At 47.3% G+C, this 22,637-nt stretch overlaps 1 protein-coding gene across 10 annotated transcripts in view; it reads left to right on the top strand.

Annotated features, from left to right (window-relative positions):
• Nucleotides 1-22,637, top strand: part of LOC144768485 (uncharacterized) — a 255,027-nt gene that overhangs the window by 220,995 nt on the left and 11,395 nt on the right. For all 10 annotated transcript variants that reach the window (XM_078652185.1, XM_078652186.1, XM_078652189.1 and 7 more), the window contains one exon: nucleotides 12,799-12,867. In XM_078652185.1, coding sequence (XP_078508311.1) covers nucleotides 12,799-12,867 — 69 coding nt within the window. The remainder of the gene's footprint in view (nucleotides 1-12,798; nucleotides 12,868-22,637) is intronic.

The following is a 22,637-nucleotide window of genomic DNA, read 5'->3' as shown; positions in this document are numbered from 1 at the left end:
GGTATACTCAGATGTGAGTCCCTTGCTCATTGCACCATCAGGATTCAAGCAAGCCGGGCCAACGAGGCTGAAACCAGAAACCGGTCCCCGGTAGCTTGTTTCCTTCCCAGTATAAGAATTGGCTTGGTAGTTTGGTTTGCCCTGTTCCCATCATGCACTGGGACAGGAACAGACTAATTTGCATGTAGCCAGGTTCTGAGCTGGGATGGTGCAGTGAGCTAAAAAACGGTGATGGATCAAGCCCTGATCTTTGGACTGGGTAAGAGTGGTCTGCTTAATTCAGACACTGTGTTCATCACCACCCCCTTTTCTGAATCATTTTGTCCACCATAAGCGTGGAAGGGTATACTCAGATGTGAGTCCCTTGCTCATTGCACCATCAGGATTCAAGCAAGCCGGGCCGACGAGGCTGAAATGCCAGAAACCGGTCCCCGGTAGCTTGTTTCCTTCCCAGTATAAGAATTGGCTTGGTAGTTTGGTTTGCCCTGTTCCCATCATGCACTGGGACAGGAACAGACTAATTTGCATGTAGCCAGGTTCTGAGCTGGGATGGTGCAGTGAGCTAAAAAACGGTGATGGATCAAGCCCTGATCTTTGGACTGGGTAAGAGTGGTCTGCTTAATTCAGACACTGTGTTCATCACCACCCCCTTTTCTGAATCATTTTGTCCACCATAAGCGTGGAAGGGTATACTCAGATGTGAGTCCCTTGCTCATTGCACCATCAGGATTCAAGCAAGCCGGGACGACGAGGCTGAAATGCCAGAAACCGGTCCCCGGTAGCTTGTTTCCTTCCCAGTATAAGAATTGGCTTGGTAGTTTGGTTTGCCATGTTCCCATCATGCACTGGGACAGGAACAGACTAATTTGCATGTAGCCAGGTTCTGAGCTGGGATGGTGCAGTGAGCTAAAAAACGGTGATGGATCAAGCCCTGATCTTTGGACTGGGTAAGAGTGGTCTGCTTAATTCAGACACTGTGTTCATCACCACCCCCTTTTCTGAATCATTTTGTCCACCATAAGCGTGGAAGGGTATACTCAGATGTGAGTCCCTTGCTCATTGCACCATCAGGATTCAAGCAAGCCGGGCCGACGAGGCTGAAATGCCAGAAACCGGTCCCCGGTAGCTTGTTTCCTTCCCAGTATAAGAATTGGCTTGGTAGTTTGGTTTGCCCTGTTCCCATCATGCACTGGGACAGGAACAGACTAATTTGCATGTAGCCAGGTTCTGAGCTGGGATGGTGCAGTGAGCTAAAAAACGGTGATGGATCAAGCCCTGATCTTTGGACTGGGTAAGAGTGGTCTGCTTAATTCAGACACTGTGTTCATCACCACCCCCTTTTCTGAATCATTTTGTCCACCATAAGCGTGGAAGGGTATACTCAGATGTGAGTCCCTTGCTCATTGCACCATCAGGATTCAAGCAAGCCGGGCCGACGAGGCTGAAATGCCAGAAACCGGTCCCCGGTAGCTTGTTTCCTTCCCAGTATAAGAATTGGCTTGGTAGTTTGGTTTGCCCTGTTCCCATCATGCACTGGGACAGGAACAGACTAATTTGCATGTAGCCAGGTTCTGAGCTGGGATGGTGCAGTGAGCTAAAAAACGGTGATGGATCAAGCCCTGATCTTTGGACTGGGTAAGAGTGGTCTGCTTAATTCAGACACTGTGTTCATCACCACCCCCTTTTCTGAATCATTTTGTCCACCATAAGCGTGGAAGGGTATACTCAGATGTGAGTCCCTTGCTCATTGCACCATCAGGATTCAAGCAAGCCGGGCCGACGAGGCTGAAATGCCAGAAACCGGTCCCCGGTAGCTTGTTTCCTTCCCAGTATAAGAATTGGCTTGGTAGTTTGGTTTGCCCTGTTCCCATCATGCACTGGGACAGGAACAGACTAATTTGCATGTAGCCAGGTTCTGAGCTGGGATGGTGCAGTGAGCTAAAAAACGGTGATGGATCAAGCCCTGATCTTTGGACTGGGTAAGAGTGGTCTGCTTAATTCAGACACTGTGTTCATCACCACCCCCTTTTCTGAATCATTTTGTCCACCATAAGCGTGGAAGGGTATACTCAGATGTGAGTCCCTTGCTCATTGCACCATCAGGATTCAAGCAAGCCGGGCCGACGAGGCTGAAATGCCAGAAACCGGTCCCCGGTAGCTTGTTTCCTTCCCAGTATAAGAATTGGCTTGGTAGTTTGGTTTGCCCTGTTCCCATCATGCACTGGGACAGGAACAGACTAATTTGCATGTAGCCAGGTTCTGAGCTGGGATGGTGCAGTGAGCTAAAAAACGGTGATGGATCAAGCCCTGATCTTTGGACTGGGTAAGAGTGGTCTGCTTAATTCAGACACTGTGTTCATCACCACCCCCTTTTCTGAATCATTTTGTCCACCATAAGCATGGAAGGGTATACTCAGATGTGAGTCCCTTGCTCATTGCACCATCAGGATTCAAGCAAGCCGGGCCGACGAGGCTGAAATGCCAGAAACCGGTCCCCGGTAGCTTGTTTCCTTCCCAGTATAAGAATTGGCTTGGTAGTTTGGTTTGCCCTGTTCCCATCATGCACTGGGACAGGAACAGACTAATTTGCATGTAGCCAGGTTCTGAGCTGGGATGGTGCAGTGAGCTAAAAAACGGTGATGGATCAAGCCCTGATCTTTGGACTGGGTAAGAGTGGTCTGCTTAATTCAGACACTGTGTTCATCACCACCCCCTTTTCTGAATCATTTTGTCCACCATAAGCGTGGAAGGGTATACTCAGATGTGAGTCCCTTGCTCATTGCACCATCAGGATTCAAGCAAGCCGGGCCGACGAGACTGAAATGCCAGAAACCGGTCCCCGGTAGCTTGTTTCCTTCCCAGTATAAGAATTGGCTTGGTAGTTTGGTTTGCCCTGTTCCCATCATGCACTGGGACAGGAACAGACTAATTTGCATGTAGCCAGGTTCTGAGCTGGGATGGTGCAGTGAGCTAAAAAACGGTGATGGATCAAGCCCTGATCTTTGGACTGGGTAAGAGTGGTCTGCTTAATTCAGACACTGTGTTCATCACCACCCCCTTTTCTGAATCATTTTGTCCACCATAAGCGTGGAAGGGTATACTCAGATGTGAGTCCCTTGCTCATTGCACCATCAGGATTCAAGCAAGCCGGGCCGACGAGGCTGAAATGCCAGAAACCGGTCCCCGGTAGCTTGTTTCCTTCCCAGTATAAGAATTGGCTTGGTAGTTTGGTTTGCCCTGTTCCCATCATGCACTGGGACAGGAACAGACTAATATGCATGTAGCCAGGTTCTGAGCTGGGATGGTGCAGTGAGCTAAAAAACGGTGATGGATCAAGCCCTGATCTTTGGACTGGGTAAGAGTGGTCTGCTTAATTCAGACACTGTGTTCATCACCACCCCCTTTTCTGAATCTCATTGAAAGGGCAGCTGCTAATCATGATGTGGACATGCATGCTGACCCAGTAGAAGAAGACTTTCTATTTGACACTTTTTCAGTCTCTGAAAGGACAGTAAAGACACTGCCTATGCTCAAAGGGGTCCTCAAACATGCTGCGGACATCTTTAAAGAACCTACCAGGGCAAGAGTGGTCAATCCACGTATCGAAAAAAAGTACAGACCAGCACCTGCAGACCCTGCATACATTCGGGGACAGTTGCCGCTTGACTCCCTGGTGGTCGCAAATGCCCGCAAAATGGCCAACTCACAAACAACGGGTGAAGCTCCTCCCCCGGATAAGGAGTCCAAAGTGCTAGAGGCAGGAGGCAAAAGAGTAGCTGCACAGGCTGCCAACTTTTGGCGTATTGCAAATACACAGGCACTCTTGGCACGCTATGATAGGGCGCATTACGACACCCTAGAGCGGGTTTTAGAACACCTGCCTTCGCAGTTTCAAGAGGGCACCAAACTGCTTATAGAAGAGGGAAAACTGATCTCCAACGCAGCCATAAAGTGTGCACTTGATGCCGCAGACACAGCAGCTAGGGCCATTAACACTAGCGTCATGCTGAGACGACAGGCGTGGCTCCGCATATCGGGGTTTAAACCTGACATACAAACAACCATACTTAATCAGCCAGTCAATCCTGATAGACTGTTTGGTCCAGATGTTGACACCACCCTTGAAAAGATTAAAAAAGACACCGAAACTGCTAAGTCTATGGGGGCCCTACAATCACAACAGTTTCGGGGCAATAATTTTCGTCGCTCAGGTGCACGTGGAGTCACCAGAGGACAGATGGGTCAACAATCACAATTCTCTAGAGGTGGAGCACAATCCTCGTACCCCAAACAGAACAAGGGGGGTTACCGAGGAAACAGCACCAGAGGACGCGGCAGAGGGAACAACAACTCCCGCTCCTCTGCCCCAAGCAAACAGTGACTCTCTGTCACTGCCCCCCGACCACTTGACACCTGTCGGGGGGAGACTACAGCAGTTCCTGCCCGTCTGGAGAAACATCACCACAGACAGGTGGGTGCGACAACTTGTACAGTACGGTTATTGTCTAGAGTTAAAATCCACTCCACCCAACATTCCACCAAGGCAACGGCCTATGTCCGCAGAGCACTTGCACTTATTGCAGCAGGAAGTAGTGGTGATGCTGCAAAAAGGCGCAATCGAGCTCGTGCCAGTAGAGGAGGAAGGCACAGGGGTATATTCCCTGTACTTCCTTATTCCAAAGAAGGACGGATCTCTCAGACCCATTCTAGATCTACGTCCCCTCAACCTGTATATACTGTCAGAACATTTCCATATGCTCACACTGCAACAGATTCTTCCCTTGTTAAACCAAGGGGACTTCTTAGCAACCTTAGACCTCAAGGATGCTTATTTCCACATACCACTACACCCGTCCCACAGAAAATACCTCAGGTTCACTATCCAAGGCAGACATTATCAGTTCAAGGTCCTACCCTTCGGAGTCACCACAGCCCCAAGAGTGTTTACCAAGTGTCTGGCGACAGTAGCGGCGCACCTCAGGAGGCAGAACATCCATGTCTACCCCTACCTGGACGACTGGCTCGTTCAAGCCAAGTCGGAACAACAGTGCGCCGCGGACATGTCGACTACCATTCACCTCCTTCACGATCTAGGTTTCTCGTTGAACTACCCAAAGTCGCATCTTCAGCCGGCACATGTCCGGCAGTTTCTAGGTGCGACGATCAATACCCTGACGGCCATGGCTCAACCAAACCAAGTCAGGATAGACAGCATGCAGTCTCTAATCCAGAAGTTCAGACCACAACACTGACTTCCAGCGAGAGTGTTCATGCAGTTGATAGGCATGATGGCCTCCTGCATCTTCATAGTCCCTCACGCACGGTTACATATGCGCCCACTCCAGGAGTGCTTAGCAAATCAGTGGACACAGGCTCAAGGACAATTAACAGACCTAGTGTTGGTTACCAGTCGGGCATACGACTCTCTGCATTGGTGGACTCCACACAACCTTTGCAAGGGCCGACTGTTCCAGGAGCCAGTGCCACAGATTATCCTGACAACGGACGCATCTCTCCAGGGATGGGGAGCTCATCTGCTCACTTACACAGTGCAGGGACTATGGACGACGCAGCAACAGAAGATGCACATCAACTATCTGGAACTGATGGCAATCTTCATGGCGCTCAAGTCCTTCATTGTACATCTGTGCAACAAGGTAGTGTTAGTCCGGATGGACAACATGACCGCGATGTACTACATTCAAAAGCAGGGGGGCACCCACTCGCCACAGCTGTCTCATCTGGCTCAGGGCATGTGGCGGTGGGCCATTCAGAGGAACATCTTCCTCATGGCAGAACACCTCCCGGGCAAGGACAATCAGATGGCGGATCTGCTCAGCAGATACAGCCATCAAATGCACGAGTGGGAGTTACACCCATCTGTACTCCACCCGTACTTCCAGCATTGGGGTCATCCGGAGATAGACCTGTCTGTAACAAAAGAAAACGCAAAATGCCAACACTTTGCCGCCAGGTTCCCTCACCCACAGTCGCAGGGGAATGCGATATGGATGAACTGGTCAGGCAAATTTGCGTACGCTTTTCCGCCAGCCCCTCTGATACCGCTGGTGGCAAGAAAGCTAAGGCAGCACGCGATGACTCTCATCCTGGTTGCTCCAACGTGGGCGCGCCAAGCATGGTACACCACGTTCCTCGAACTCTCAGTGGTGCCGCATCAAAGACTGCGCCTCACGCCCAGACTTTTGACGCAGAACCATGGAGAAATTCAGCATCCAGATCCGCAACAGCTCAACCTGGCGATCTGGCTCCTGAAGTCCTAGAGTTTGGATACCTTAACCTACCTCCAGAATGCATGAACATCATCAAGGAGGCAAGGAAGCCGACTACCAGAGCATGCTATGCTGCAAAATGGAAGCGTTTTGTCATTTACTGTACAGCCAATGACATCAACCCGCTAGATGCATCTATCCCTAACATCATTTGCTATCTGCTACATCTGTACAAGTGCAATCTAGCGTTCACTTCTATTTGGATACATCTATCCGCCATCGCAGCTTATCTTCAGAATAGGCAGCATCTCTCTGTCTTCAGGGTGCCTGCCATTAAAGCTTTCCTTGAAGGTCTGAAACGAGTCATTCCCCCAAGAACACCGCCAGCTCCGGTGTGGAACCTCAATGTGGTCCTCACCAGACTGATGGGACCACCATTTGAGCCACTGCACTCGTGTGAACTCCAGTTCCTAACGTGGAAAGTGGCTTTCCTAATTGCTATTACGTCACTGAGGCGTGTTAGTGAGCTACAAGCGCTCACAATCCAAGAGCCATTCATTCAGATTCATCCAAATAGGGTAGTGCTACGTACTAACCCCAAATTCCTTCCGAAGGTGGTGTCACAGTTTCATCTCAACCAAACTATTGACTTGCCGGCATTCTTCCAAAACCCACAAACGGTGGCGGAAAGAATGCTCCATACGTTAGACGTACGGAGGGCGTTGATGTACTACATAGACAGGACACAACACTTTAGGAAAACAAAACAACTTTTTGTTGCCTTCTCACCACAACACAAAGGCAACCCTATTTCCAAAGCAGGAATAGCCAGGTGGATTGTTAAGTGCATCCAAATCTGTTATCAAAAGGCCAAGCGCACTTTAACAATACCCCCAAGGGCACACTCCACACGCAAATTGGGGGCATCCATGGCTTTCCTAGGGAACATTCCTTTAGAGGACATTTGCAGAGCAGCCACGTGGGTTACACCACATACCTTTACAAAACACTACTGTGTTGATGTGCATTCCAAGCAGCAGGCTGCTGTAGGACAGGCTGTTCTCAAGACACTTTTTCAGGTTTCTGCAGCTGGCACGGGCAACCGCCGCTGATGGAGGGACTGCTATGTATTCTATGCTAAGATATGAATTTAGCAGCCCACATGCCTCGAACTGAATATGCTACTTACCAGTATGCATCTGTTCTTGGCATGTAGGGCTGCTAACATTCATATCGCCCACCCTCCTCCCCGGTGCCTGTCGCAGCTGCAGATATACTATTGTATTCAATCATTAGCATGGACATCCTTTACACTTTTCACTCCATCTTCTGCCACAATGGCGAAAAACAATCTGGGGATGGAGCCGATGCCCATGCGCACTGTAGTCCAGGGGAGGAGCCACCTATCTCAGGATACTTCAAAGACTCTACCAGGACAACAATGTGCGATCATCCGGACCCAACACTAGGTGGCGATCTAATGCTAAGATATGAATGTTAGCAGCCCTACATGCCAAGAACAGATGCATACTGGTAAGTAGCATATTCAACATATTCAAACCTGGCAACCAGTAAAAATGAAAGAAGGGATTATTCCGCGGAAACTGCTAAACGTCACCCAATCAGTCCCAGCACAAGCCTTTTCGTCTCGAGCTTTCTTTAACTATCATATATGCTGGAGCCGTTTCCAACATTATAAGGTGGGCTTTTAACATTTTACATGCTGTCCCTGGCTCCCTAAGATACATATTAAAATTGGAGACTTGTAGAGTTCAGTCGATAGATACAGCATACTTTCAACAGAAACCTTAAAATAGCCTTCGATGCATCCCAATATACTGTAGCACTTTTGCAGGCTTGGTTCCCAGCGCACTAAAGCTCTTTTGAAAACATCTGACGCCAAGAATAAGTTTTGAATTAGATATGTAACACTGTAACCAATTAAAGCACTATAAACAATTTGCGGAAAATATAGTATATAAAACCCCCGAGCACTATCTTCAGTTTCAGTTAGAGCACAGAGTAAGGCATTGTATCATTCTTCTGCGATTAGGAATCCTCCCTTTAAAAGTATGTTCCTCTAAATGGAACCCCCTTGAAAATCGCTCAGGTAATGGTGACTTTTCTTACGGTAGAGCACAAGACCTTTCTCATGTATTGTTAATCTGTCCAAATCCGATCCTGGTAGAGGCTTGGTGACGATTAATAAAGCCCATTTGCTTTAGACACAACACTATTTTAATTCAAGATTTAATTATGTTGTGCAAGTCTCCCCCAAATGAAGTTGTTTGTCATAACCTGTTTAAGTTTTTAAAGAGTTTTTTAACCCCTTGCACGCTGATGACAGAACCGCTCCGTCATCAGCTGCGGGTGCGCTGTGCTGATGACGGAGCGGTTCCGTCATGGCCCGCCAGCTCGATAGAACGCTCATGCGCGGTGCGAATTCCGCGCCTGCGCTGAGGGTTCTATTGAGCGGGGCGGGCCATGACGGAACCGCTCCGTCACCAGCATAGCTCAACCGACGCTGGTGACGGAGCGGTTCCGTCACCAGCATGCGGCCGCCGCCCCGCCCCCTTAGCACTGCGGCGGAATGGCCGCCGCAGTGAAGGGGTTAAAGCTGTCTTAAAAGCGCATAAATATAACAGTCTTATAATCGCGCATTCTGTATTTGTCGACCTCAATATGCCATAACCTGTTAAAGTTTTTAATGCCGTTTTTAAAAGTGCAAATATAAATGTTTTATACTTATGTACTTGTATTTGTTGACCTCAGTTGATGTCTGAATCAAATAAAATTGATTGATTGATTGATATAGCCTTCCACACAAGCACACTAAAATATATGATGTTTTCTTATTTGTTTTGCACTTTTGAAAAGCATTTAATGCGTCTTTACCCAGTTTTAACTTGTATTGGTGAGAACTTAATGCCGTTTTTAAAAGTGCAAATATAAATGTTTTTTACTTATGTACTTGTATTTGTTGACCTCAGTTGAGGTCTGAATCAAATAAAATTGATTGATTGATTGATATAGCCTTCCACACAAGCACACTAAAATATATGATGTTTTCTTATTTGTTTTGCACTTTTGAAAAGCATTTAATGCGTCTTTACCCAGTTTTAACTTGTATTGGTGAGAACTTTCTCTTATGAATATAGACAATATAAACATTTGTAATATGTGATTGGCAACAAGGAACCTAATACAGGTTACTTATGGAATTATTTTGTATCAACCGAACCACTTTTATTTAAACATTTATAGATGGTTTAGCCTTATGAGGATAAGGAAATTATATTTTATGGCACTACAGTTCTTACTATCAGTATGCTCTTTTTCTAAGACTTGTTGCTATGCTTATTCCAAGTTTCTGTGCCAATTATAGGAGGGAAGATCTGTTGCTGTAATGTTTACTGTGTATCTGTGTAGTGTGTCTGGTGCAGGATTTGAAAAGGTATGGGAATGTAGATGGCTCTACTGGTTTGCACGTTCCGTATAGTGTAAGGTCAATCCACAGAGTTGTGACAGCCCCTCTATTTCGCTTTACTTTACCACAACAGCAACTTCTCGTTTTTTAGGTCTCGCTAGACGAAAGCAAGTCTAGCGAGACAACTAATGTCATCACTTTCAGGGGAATGTAGACACCAGACTGAGCTTCTCCTGCCGGAGATTGTAGTTTGTGAGCGCGCACGTCGCCGTGCCTCATGCAAAGAAAGGCTCCCGCACGCATGCGCACATACACACACTGCATACACACACACGCATTCCCCCCCCTTAAAGAAAGGCTCATGCACGCATGCGCACATACACAAACTGCATACACACACACACACGCACCCCCCCTTAAACAGACACACGCGCAGACAGACGCACACACAGACACACTACAACAGACACACGCGCGTACACCCCACCCCCACTCACCCCTCCTCTCTCTCAACACACTCACCTGTTCTGGCGGTGCTCGGCGGCGGTTCTGCCTCTCGGGCGGTGGTAGCGCTTTGCGGGGCTCTCTCACCACATGAGAGCCCCGCCTTCCCCATGCGCCCGGCCGCTCTTCACCCGGTCCCCCATCTCGGGACCGGGACTCGATCAGGGCTCCTCGGACAGTGGCTTCCCTCTCGCGCCGCGATGGGGGCGGGACTTCCGGTTGGGGCCGCGCTGCGATTGGCCGGCTGCCCAACCGCTTCCGGGTCGTCGCAGGCAGCGCGGCGGCCCGGCGGGAACTTGTTGATCCTAGTTTCCTTATTGGAGAAAGGCCACTGCAGGTCTCAGGTGTACAACAGTTGTGTAGAGGGCCCCTTTTCACTCACTGCGTGTATTTGGTACGTTTCTTGCTGAATACGTTTCAGGCCTCAAAGCCATCAACTTTAAACGTTAACCTCGTGAACGTTTTTCTGCCGGCAATTTTTGTTCCTCAAGTGTCGATTACGTGCAGTCAGAATCCGCCCTTGGGCTACACAAACCTTCCTTTAGAAAAGAACCCGACTGCACTGGTAAACGGATGTTTCCCCATTGTCTGTTAGAAGGGCCTTCTAAGGAACCTATGTGCCCCGAATGTGCATGCCTAACTCAGCATGTTCTGTTTCCTCATCGGAGATTTGGTTCATCCTTTAAAGACCGGGTGTAGACTTGAATGAATTCCAAGTTTCGCAGTTAATGTTTTGTTCACTTCTTGTTTGTGAATAATCTGTGCAGTAACTTCAGGCTATATCACTCTCACAAAGACTTTTTTTTCCGACGCCTGGGCTAAACGTTATATATTAAGCAGTGGGGTTCTAGGGACGGACAAGATAAACAACATCAGAAGCAGCTACTTAACTTGCCCCTCTGTCGGGTCAGCAGAGGGCGAGGCTTGCGTACACACCTCCTTGTCTGGGCAGCGAGGCTCCGGTACACAATTCCCTGTCCGGGTGCAGCCAGGGACAGGGACACGGCTGTCTGATCAGGCACAACACTCCCCCGGTCCACAGAGGTTCAGGGACGGCTCCCAGTCAGAGGTGTGCGACGGTCCAAGCGGGGCACAGCCACCCCGGGGGTTTCTGTTCCACAAAACTGATGCAGGGGTGGGTGGCCGTCATCAAGTAGAAGGGCTGCCAGACCACAGCAAGGTGTATGGCTCTGTGTGCAGGCCCCTGTCTGTGCACTGCTCCAGGTGTGTGCCCGTGCAGTGCCGGTCTCCGCACTGCCTGAGAATTGATAGTATCCGGGCAGGAAGTTGTGCAGCTGGGAGTCAGACCCTACTTCCTGGAATGTGGCTGTGTGTCCGACTCTCTGTGGCCTGAAATAAATAAGTGCTGGCAGTCGGGCCTCTCCTTACACACACACACCCGAGCCATTTGGGTCGGAGGTCAGTTCCTTGTTTTTGAGCACTCGTTCTCCAGGCGCTGTCTGCAATAGTGATTCCGCTGACAGGCTTCAGGCCCCTCGGCCGAATCTCCTCAGGGCATCTCTTCACTTAGTCCCTGATCTCCACTCTTCTTGGGAGTGCAAATGCAAAGACTTTGGCAACATCATTGGAAACAAATTACAGCATGTCATGGAAAATCACCATTGAACATTTTCAGGAAATAATGCCAGCTAAAAAATACACACTCTGTTTCATGTATTACAAGACTTGCCAGTTAATAATAGCTTCATGGAAACATATATCAGTTTGAGAAATTGTAATTGACATTTCGCTTCTGATGCTACTTAAAATATGACATGCTACATAATAGACAGAGGCAAGAAAGAACTGGGCAGTACTGTATTAGGTTGCCATTTGCTTGGTGTTTATTGTTCATCATATTTGGTCTTTCGTTCTAAAAACTAATTTCAATATAACTTATATCAACATTCCCAGAAAACTGAAATTATTCCGAATTTATTGACATGCTAATCTGAGTTTCAGGACCGTACTGATCTGTATAGCGCCCCCTCCTTTCTGATGTGCTTTTGAGCTCAGCTCTGTGACCTAAATCATTTTAACATGAATTCCAAATTAAATACTGGCACATTCAAGATAATGGAAAATCTAACCAAAGCGCCCGGCTTACTTGTTTAGAATACATTTACTTTACTACCAATTCTTATTTTTTTCTCCTCCTCACACACCCCCACACACTCACACACACACACACACACACACACACACACACACACACACACACACACTTACTCTCCTATCACACATATAACACACTCCTTTCACTTATACGTACAGCACACACACACTCCTATCACTTACACACAAACGCACACTCACAGTCCACACACACACACACGCATACACTCCTATCATTTAGACATACAGCATTCACACAAAATAAACCACCGATTATGTTTTGGGAAACTGAAGGCAGTGCATTAAGCTGCAAGTGTGGCTTTGAAAAAAAGATGGCTGCTTGTCGTTTGGAGGTACTAGGCCTTGTGGGCGAAAACCTTTAGTAACACCAATACAGACTTTGCTAAAAATTTAATGCAACCCATTGTCATATACAATGCCAATAACTCAAACTTTAATGCTGCGAGACCTATTGCATTGCAAATGCTTGTCCTAATACCTGAATACTGGTTTGCTTCTTAGGAGAAACTGCATCTTCTCCTGTCCCAGCCGTTTGCCAAGCATCCGAAAACAATACTGAGCTGCTGAAAGGTAAGCATGCACTAGAGTATTTAAATGCACATAACAAAATAGTACGAGGTCAGCTGGCGCCTGAGGTTAAAATTGGTTATTTTATCAAGGAGAGCCTGCAATATGCCTTTTCTGATTCGAAGATTTGCATTGTCAGTTCTGGAAAAAAATGGCAACTGGCTTGTGCCCACATGCCAAGTTGTAATAGATGCTTACACAGAAGGCCAGCACACCTGCCCACATTCGTCTCCATTTCCGGCTTGGAAACTGCACCATATAGCAATTGCTGAAGGAGGATCAGTTTGTGAGATTGAACGTGGATGCAAGGAACAATGACATTCACCAGAGCTCGCTGGTTTGTAACATAACATAACGTGTATTTGTTAAGCACACTTTTACCCATAGGTATCTTGGCGCTGAATAACAGATGTTTATTGTTACCCAACTCAATGGTACTCATTTTATCACCCTCAGATGGATTAAAGGCTGAGTGGATCTGCTGGGATTTGAACATGTGACCATGAGGTCGCACACAGGCCCTTGCAGTGGACCCATTAGTCCACTGAGCCACCAGACCCGGCAGCTGCTTCAGGGTTGTTCTTTATATATGCTACTGAATGAGAACTGTAGATACTGTTAATCTGCGTTTCCTTCTGTTACTTTGGAGCCTCAAATGCTGAATCACAGCTTTATTTTCATTTGCACTGAGATTGAGTTTTAAATGCTTGGTAACGGGCGATCACAGTTAGGAAGTTAAAAGCTGAGATGCAGTACATAAGTGGTAATTGAAACAGTACAGTAAACAAATATATGTCACCTCAGCAGTGACTCCTCAAGGAAATTGATCAAAAATCGCTGCTGATAATCCAATTTTGCCAATCCAGTTACACTCATTTTTCCTCTTTCTTCTTTTCGCCACACCCAAACGGAAAATAACATTTGGAAATTCATCAAACAGTACCTCTCACATAATTCCTTTTGTATCGTTTTACGCACAATATGTCATTTACTTCTTTCCTTAAACGTTCCTTTTTACAATTTAATAATTGTATTGGCTAAACGGTTATTGTACTACAAATTTCTCAAAGGGGTGTTTTTTAGGTTTCGACTTTTGGCGAGTGGCGAAGCCACTCCCAGTCGAAATCTGTTGTTTTTAGTAGTGAGGTTAGGACAGCCTCTGTTTCCAATTGGCTAGCTCCATAAATGGAGGCTAGCCATTGGGAGGCAGAGGCTGTCAATCGCGCTTTCTCTCGAAAACGCGATTCGGGGGCGTTTCTGGTGCTTTTTTTAAGCCCCGCCCCTTTGTCCCGGGCCGCGCTGCCATTGGCTGCTGGCCCGGGACACCCCCGTGACGTCATTCCCGGGCCGCGCTGTGATTGGCTGCCGGCCCGGGACACCCCCGTGACGTCAGCCAATCACAGCGCGGCCCGGGACCTGACTTGTTTTTTTTTGCTGTTTGTTTTCCTCATTCCATGCCGACCACGGCCGCCGGAAGAAGTCCAGGTGAGTGCCCGTTCCCGCCGACCGTGTGCTGTTCCCGCCCCCCCCCCCCCCCTGTCCGTGTCAGCCCCCCCCCTTCCCGCTGTCCGCCCCCCCCCCCCCGCCCCGCTGTCCGTGTGCCCGTAGGTGCTTGTTTAGGAACAGCCACGCACCACCTACGGGGCACCGCCTTGATGCAAGGTGACACAAAAGTGCGCAACTGTGTTACTTTGGGAAACTATCCCAACATAACACTGTGCCTCGGGTTTACATTTTAGAAGTAATATCTCAGCGCAAAGCATTACATAATCTGGACCTTAATTTCTAGCTCACCTTGAAAGTTGCGTTAAACTCATTTCTTATAATTTTTTTGCTGTTTGCAAATATTCATGAATTAGGGCACAGAGTATCGGTGAGAGCGAGTATTTTGCACAAACTCCGATATATGGTAAAGCCTTAAACCCCAGTGGCGTAATACAGATTGAGGGGCCCCGTGAGTCTCCCATATCTTCATTGGCCATGGGCTGAATGGGGTCACTCACTTTGAAGTGCAGGGGTCGCCCTTGGAGGGCTAGGGCTCCCTGCGCCGCAGGGGCTGCAGAAGCCTGCGTTCCTCCCCTGCCGTAAGCAGGAGTTGCGCGCCGTCTAATTCTGGTGCTCCTGTCGCTGCGCCACATGCACAGAGCATGGGTCCGTGAGCGGCTCAACCGGAGCTCTCCCTACATGGAAACAAGTGATGCGGCCGAGCAGCCAATGGGAGCGGCTCCTCCCGCACCTGAACCGAAATCTGAGGCAGGCAGGGGGGATTTACAGCGTATGTGACGCCTGCACTTTCATTTCCTACCCCATTGTGTTGGCGTCGACCCACCAAAAGTTTCTGCTGCCGCCCACAACTTGAGAGCTAGTTCTGCACGGATCGCGAGAAGGAGAGTAACTGGACCAACACAGACGATGGCTGAAGAACGCCAAGACCTACTGGGCAACCAGGAGATGCCCTCCGTCGTGGGGAGCGAGCCTGCGCCACGGGGGTACGTATGGCTGGAATTCATCCACTAGCTTGTTGTATCAGCTTGTAGTCTTGTATTATGGTTTTTGGTATTTTATGCATTGTCACAGATGCATCCTGTATGTAGTAACGTAGCTCTTGCTTAAGAAGGGTTTAAACCTGCCAGCGGGTCTGATGTGACTCCGTGCGCGCTCTGCCAAGGAACCCGTCAGTGCTCGGCTGGGAGAATTTAGGGTGTCGGTTTAGGGGCACTTATTTCTGATGCCACCCACTGCTAGTCCAGCACCGCATCTTGACCACTAGACCCTCACACTCGCACTGCCACCTGTGCCATCTCATTACAGTGCCCTTTCTTACACTGCCCACCTGTGCCCGCTTTATTCTGCCCACCAGTACCCATCGGTGCCAGCTCATAACATCGTCCAGCCAGGGGAGGGCAGCCTTCCACAGTGGCTTTACGTTTACATTCAATCGCCAGAGGATGAGAATAGAACATGTTTGTTTCTTCCTTTGTGCAGAGAGAGCGAGCCGGCAAGGAAGATGGAGTGTGACAAAGAGTGCGTGACTGCCCCCATCTCATGACTGATATCGAAATTAACATTTGCTGTTATGTCTGGTTTTTTTTTTGGTGCAGAGTTTTATATAGCGTGAACTTGACCTGAATCGGGTATCGGGGCGCTTTACATAGCACCAGTTACATTAAATGAGGACACACATACATTTTTGTTAGGCACGGGAGATTAAGTGATTTGCCCAGAATCACACTGATGTTTAGCGTCATTGCCGAGACTCGAACCCAGTTCCCCAGATTAGAGGTCGACCGCCTTTTTTGTGAGGGCTGCTTGTCCTAGCGGGAAGCAAACCTCCTGGGTTCCCGTAATGCCCTGCTACAGAGAGAGCGGCCTCACAAACGAGCGTCCAGCTTTTACTGACCTCTGAGCAAGCGGCTCGGGTACATCCATATTGAGCGGGAACTGCAGAGGCCCAATAAAAATACCTTCTAAGGTGGAAGGAAATGAAAGTTCAGACTTGTGTCCAGCAGATGCTGTTGTCCATCATGTTGCTCTCATGCTGGTAAAACTATTACCCAGCATTAGAACAGTGCCCAGATTGGCTTTAGCAGGTTAAGTTTGCTCTCCAACACGGACTGGGAGCCTGTGCCTACTGTTCTCCAGCCCTGGCATATCAGCTCGGGTTGGGGAGATGTCAATGCCAATAGCTCGAACTTTTCAAAAGGCGAAACCATTGCATTGTAAATGCTTGTTTATGTTATTTTTACTACCAATCGCATTTTACTGCTCTTCTGCAGATGTTCTTCAATGGACGCAATCAAGCATATTAGACAAAGGAAATATGGGAAGTATGGGGTATAAGTAAGTTAAATTCTGGTGTGCTAAGAGCAGAACACAGTATGAGTAGAATTCTTCACAAGCATATACAGGAAGAAGGGGTAGGACAAGTGGACGGACAAGCAAGGTGAATAAATATTCAAACTAAGCTGTAGAGTATATGCAAAAGAAAAACAAAATGTATTTATGTACATATTTCTTTATAATGTGTGTTCTGCAATGTATTTGCTGGTGGGCATAAGGAGGGCTAAACACAATCACATCTGTAGGAAATATTTAGTAGCTGTGCACATTGTCAGGGGCAACCCTTGAGTACTTGTATTAAAAGATGAAATACGTTTGTTTTTACTGGTTTCATGAAGTGTTGGCTTGTGTTAGATATCGTTTGAAAGAAGGGTCCAAATCATTAGGCCTATTACAGAAAATCACTTGTTCCCTTCCAATGCCGTTTTTGTCATTTGGTTTGTCAGGAACATCTGGTCTACTGATCTGAAGGACCTCTCCTGAGATGCAACTTGTCTAGCAAGTCACTATACGCTGATCCGTGAAGACTAATGTTAGTTAAGCTATTACAAAAAAGACAAATAAAGAAAAGATAGAACAAGAGTGAGAGTCACACACAGGTGCAAATGAAATCATCATAATAACATGAATATCCTTACAAGCCTTAATAAAAATGAAATTGAAAGAAATAGAGACATGGAAACAAGTGGTACATTCGGGCAATGAAACTGTGTGCAATTTCATCTGTATGCAATTGCAATTTCTTCCCCTAGTTGCAAAGTTGTGTAGACTAGGTAAGGCAGATACAGCCGCATCTCCATTTCACTAAAATTTTGAATCTACCGTAAAATCACCAAAAAGCCACGTCAATGGCATGGGTTGCACTGAGAAATGATGTGGTCTTGCCACTCCTTACAGTTGAACAGGTGAAGCATGCGGGCGATATCTGAATGAGAATTCAAGGTAGTATTCACCCCTGCCAGTGGGTAGACATACACCTAAATTATTAGCACATTCAGAAAGCAACGTTCAATAGAATTTCTCAGAAATAACAGCTAATGGCATCACTCTGAATCATCCAAGCTATCACCCACACCCGCTCTTATCACTTCACATGATCACCCATCACACCTCCTTTCAGCTTACTATCCACAGTCTCTCTTTATAGCCATACTAGCAACCCGTTCCGGCGTTGTCCGTGATGTGTTCTCCTTCCCATATAGCAGTAATTCCGCCTCAATGGGAAGGTCTGTGAATATTCCGCCTCAATGGGAAGGTCTGTGAATGTGGCGTACCTTGTTGTTTGGAGACGCCTCTGCCCAGTGAATGCCACGCTTTTAAAGCCGCGCTGACAACGCTGCACGTTGTCCGTGATGTGTTCTCCTTACCATATAGCAGTAATTCCGCCTCAATGGGAAGGTCCGTGAATGCGGCGCACCTTGTTGTTTGGAGACGCCTCTGCAGAGTCAATGGTGTGCTTGGAAAACCGCGCTGACAACGCTGCACGCCCACAAATGATGTATCGTGAATGGGCACGCACAGTCAATGCCGCGCCCCCTTTGACAACGCTGCACGCCCACAAACGACGGATTGTGAAAGTGCGCGCACAGTGAATGCCGCGCCCCCTCTGACAACGCTGCACGGCCACAAACGACGGATCGTGAATGAGCGCGCACAGTCAATGCCGCGCCCACTTTGACAACGCTGCACGCCCATTGCTGACAGCACAACGCCAACGCCCACAAGGGACTACTTTACCCCTAAGGTACTTTGACCTTTCTAATGTATATGGTGGGCAGCTGCATAGCCTATGTCCATCTGCTGCAACTCCCCTTTACAATGCTGTATTGGGTGTTGTGATTGGTGCTGTACTTCTTGAGTTTACCCGCCTCAAAGGTTTCAGCTCTCTCTTTATAATAGTAGTATAGATTCCTCTTTCACATACTGCGTCCACTCTGCTTTCTCCTCAAATCTTTAGGTTCATTTTTATAGCCCATATTCTCTTCCCACCCCCTCGTCCCCTGATTCATCTCCATCTATTCTTAATTTTCTCCTTATGCAAGCTCTCATTCCTCACCTTACACAGTCCCTCCATATGTTCTCTCCTCCACACTCGTACCTCTGCTTTTCAGCCCTTATTTCATACTGGAGGTTCCCACGAACACACTAAAATAATCCTTTTCTTTTTTAATAAAAAGGACACAAACCTTCACAAACAATTCGTGGCATGCCCAATGGGGGTTTTCTGTTCGCTGACAAAGATTGTTGCAATGAGGGCTATCCACAAGCTATTTTTACAGATGATTTGTGTTGTTGGAGAGTTCACTTGTGTATAAAATTCATATTCCATGTAAGTAGAATACCTGACGCAGGTCAAAAACTGAATAGAATTGTGTATTGTAGGCTTTGTATTATTTATATTTGCCCCCTAATAAAGTAAAGTAAAGTCCACATTTGTAAAGCGCACAATCACCCGTAAGGGTCTCTAGGCGCTGGGGGCCGTCGGGAAGATTAAGCGAGCTATTGCCCAGAGTCACATGGTGCTGGGCTAACCTGCCGCCGGAGCCGGGGATCGAACCGTGGTCCCCAGATTCCAGCGTCAGTCGCCCTGGCCGCGGCGCACACCACACAAGTCTGAAACATATTTCTGCCCTTGCTATGTGCCCAGTGGGGTCAGGGCCATCGCCAGGACATATAGTGACTTCCAATGTTCCTGCCTACGTCATTGTCCATTCTAGAAGGCATGTTTCTATCAGTCAAGAGTACACTATTGAGGAAGTGAAAAAAGGATGACACCTTCCTTTCCCAGTGTAAAACATGGCGGTTTAGATGAGTCCCCTCTGGACAGAAAAGTGCAGAAAAGTAAAGATGTTAGTTACATATTAGCCAAAGAAGCTTCCTATCATGACATTTGTACTTGTTGTGTGATGAAGTAAAGATAGCACTCTATGTACTCTTCTTTACAGCTCAGCCCGAACACACTTCTGCCAGCACATATAAGATAAACTGTGAGTAGTTATTCTGTAATCAAATCATATGTGGGTGTTACTACACTCACACAATTGGATGCGTTGTTATACTTCCATCAAGTGAGGTCGTAGAAAGATTGTTGAATAGTCTTATCTCTTTGATAGGCGGGTGTCAAAGCCTGCTATAATTGTGCACAATAAGTTACTAAGGAAAGTACCCAGAATATGTCACTGGAAGCAAGGCTCAAGCCGAAGACACACTCGGGTTGAAGGCGTTTACACATTCTTTTCACAGGGTGGACCCCGTCCACCAAGCCAAGAAGTTGGGCCCCACAGAAATATCTTGAACTCGTCCCAATGTAATTTTAAGACACATTCTCATTTAGTGAAAAAATGTCCAAATAAATCAGGTAATGCAGTAATACATTAGTCAAAAATATTTTAAAGTGCCTAATTGTGTGCATCTGTAAACTGATTGAAAGATATTACAATTTAAACTGCTTTGGTTATGTATTGAAAAATAAACTTGACAGTCTACCTAAGCATCTTGCTCTTGGAAGTTATTAATTACATATCTGCCCTACCTTTCTACACTATTAACTTGGGTAGGGGCCACAAGAGCTTGTCATTCAGTTCACTGTGATTAGTAGTAAGGCTGAAAATATATGTTCGAGGCATGTGAGCTGTAGAGCAAATGCTATGCATAGATCTAGTGTTGGTTCCGGATGTTTGCACTTTGTTTTTGTTCGAAGAAGTCTTTCTAGTCACGAGGTAGGTGACTCCTCCTTTCGGTGATAGTGCGCATGGACATTGACTCCATCCTTAGATTGTATTTTTCCGCCATCTGTTTCGGATGTGTATTGCTGCGCTCCAATTCTGCACCGTTTCTCGGACCCCTTCGACGCGCAATCGATTCCATCAACGGTATTGTTATTGACCGCGGTTCCCCATTCGTCTCGTATCGTCTCAACTTTAACATCTTTGATTGGAAAACTCATGGAAGGCCGCCGGGTCAACCCGCTCCGACCGCTCTAGCAGTCGATGGAACAGACTCCCTTCAAGTTATGTCCCGGGTGTTGTGCTAAATTTCCTTGCACTGGCTTGCACGAAGTGTGCAACCTCTGTCTAGCCCCGGAACACAATGAGAAAGACTGCGACGCGTGCCAATCATTACGATGGGAAAGGACTCTTCATGATCGTCGTGCTCGACGTCACGAGATGCAACAGCAAAGCGGCTCCGTACCGGAAATCTTCGGAGAAGAGTCCGTCTCCGAACATCATGCCCAGGGAGCCGAAGAAGAAGAAGAACACTTCTCCGTGTCCTGGGCCGACTCAGACATCAAACAAGAGGAGCAAGTTACTCCGGGTCAGAGTACAGTGAGTAAAGACAACCCCTGGCACCCCCCCTCCCTAACAACCTAAAACAAAGGCTCCTATCCGTCCTCTGTCTTCGGGCCAAGGTCGGCACTGCAAAAAGTTTCTGGCGCCCGACCTCTGGCCTGGCTCAGAAACATAAAGAAATCCTTACAGTTCTGGCTCGAACCAACCCCATCTCTATGCCAACCCGACACCTTCGGCACCTATACACAAGTCCAAGCCGACATCGTTGGTGCCAAAACCTTTTACGCCGAAACAGGCAACCAAGGATAAAGAGACTGCGTCGGAAGAGCCTCGGTCCGATCACTCTATTTCAGAGTCGAAGCTGAAAAAAATGGTGATTCACCTGATGCATGGCATATTCAGGCCACTCTACCAGAAAATTAGGCCTACCAGAGGACTACCACATCCCTCTAAAGAAGATACGTTAGGGTACTAACCCTTCTCCTCCTTACATACCACCTACTTCTCCTATTAATCCTAATTTACTCATTTTACCTGAAAATTCACCACCACCAACTTTACCTGACCCACAAGATGATGGGGACGGAGATGGGGATGACAATCCAGATCCCCCACAGGACACTGATCCTTGGCAGGATTATCACACTTATCCAGATCAAGTTAATGATCCAGAGTTGTACCCCTCCAAGCCCTCCCCGGCAGATGACAACATTGGATACTTTGAGCTCCTTAATAGGGCTGCTCAATATCACAGGGCGGAATTACAGTCAGAACCATTAGAGCAGGATTTCCTCTCTGAGACCCTTAGCTCCTCTCACATAGTGACTCATACATTACCCATGCTCAAAGGCATGTTAAAGCACACTGATGAAATTTTCAAAGACCCTGTCTGGGCAAGAATTATTACTCCTAGAATGGAGAAAAAATATAAGCCTGCACCCACCAACCCTACATAAATCAAAGTTTAGTTACCTTTAGATTCTCTTGTAGTCTCTAATGCTTGCAAGAGAGCCAACTCCCAACGTCAGGTGAAGCTCCTCCTCCAGATAAGGAGTCCAAGCTCATTGACACCTCAGGCAAAAGAGTAGCTTCACAAGCAGCTAACCATTGGCGTATTGCCAATACTCAAGCTTTGTTGGCTCGTTATGAAACGGCTCACTATGATGAGTTAGAAAAACGTATGCAGTTCTTACCCGGCAAACACAAGACTAAAGTTAATGACCTTATTCAAGAGGGTAAGCTCATTACAAATACCTCTATCAGATGTGCTCTAGATGCGGCAGACACAGCAGCCTATACAATTAACACCAGTGTACTCTTACGAAGGCATGCTTGGTTGAGAGTTTCATGATTCAAATCTGAGGTTGAATTAGTTTTTATATAGCGCATGGCTACCCGGAAGGATCCCAGCACTGAACAGTGGCTAGAAGCACAACTTCCTAGGTGAAGAGCCAGGTCTTTAATTGTTTTCGAAAGGTGAGATGGTTGGGCTCCCTATGAAGGTTCAATGGGAGAGCGTTTGAAAGTCTGGCGGTGTTGTAAAAAAACAACCAGCTGCCACTTCTGACCTTCTTAATCCGGGGAACGACTGCTAAGTGGAGTTCATCGGAGTGGAGTTTTCTGTTTGACCTGTAAGGGCAGATC

This window comes from Lissotriton helveticus, chromosome 7 (assembly GCF_964261635.1).
Source record: "Lissotriton helveticus chromosome 7, aLisHel1.1, whole genome shotgun sequence".
NCBI lineage: Eukaryota > Metazoa > Chordata > Amphibia > Caudata > Salamandridae > Lissotriton > Lissotriton helveticus.
This window is presented reverse-complemented; position numbering and strand designations above follow the sequence as displayed.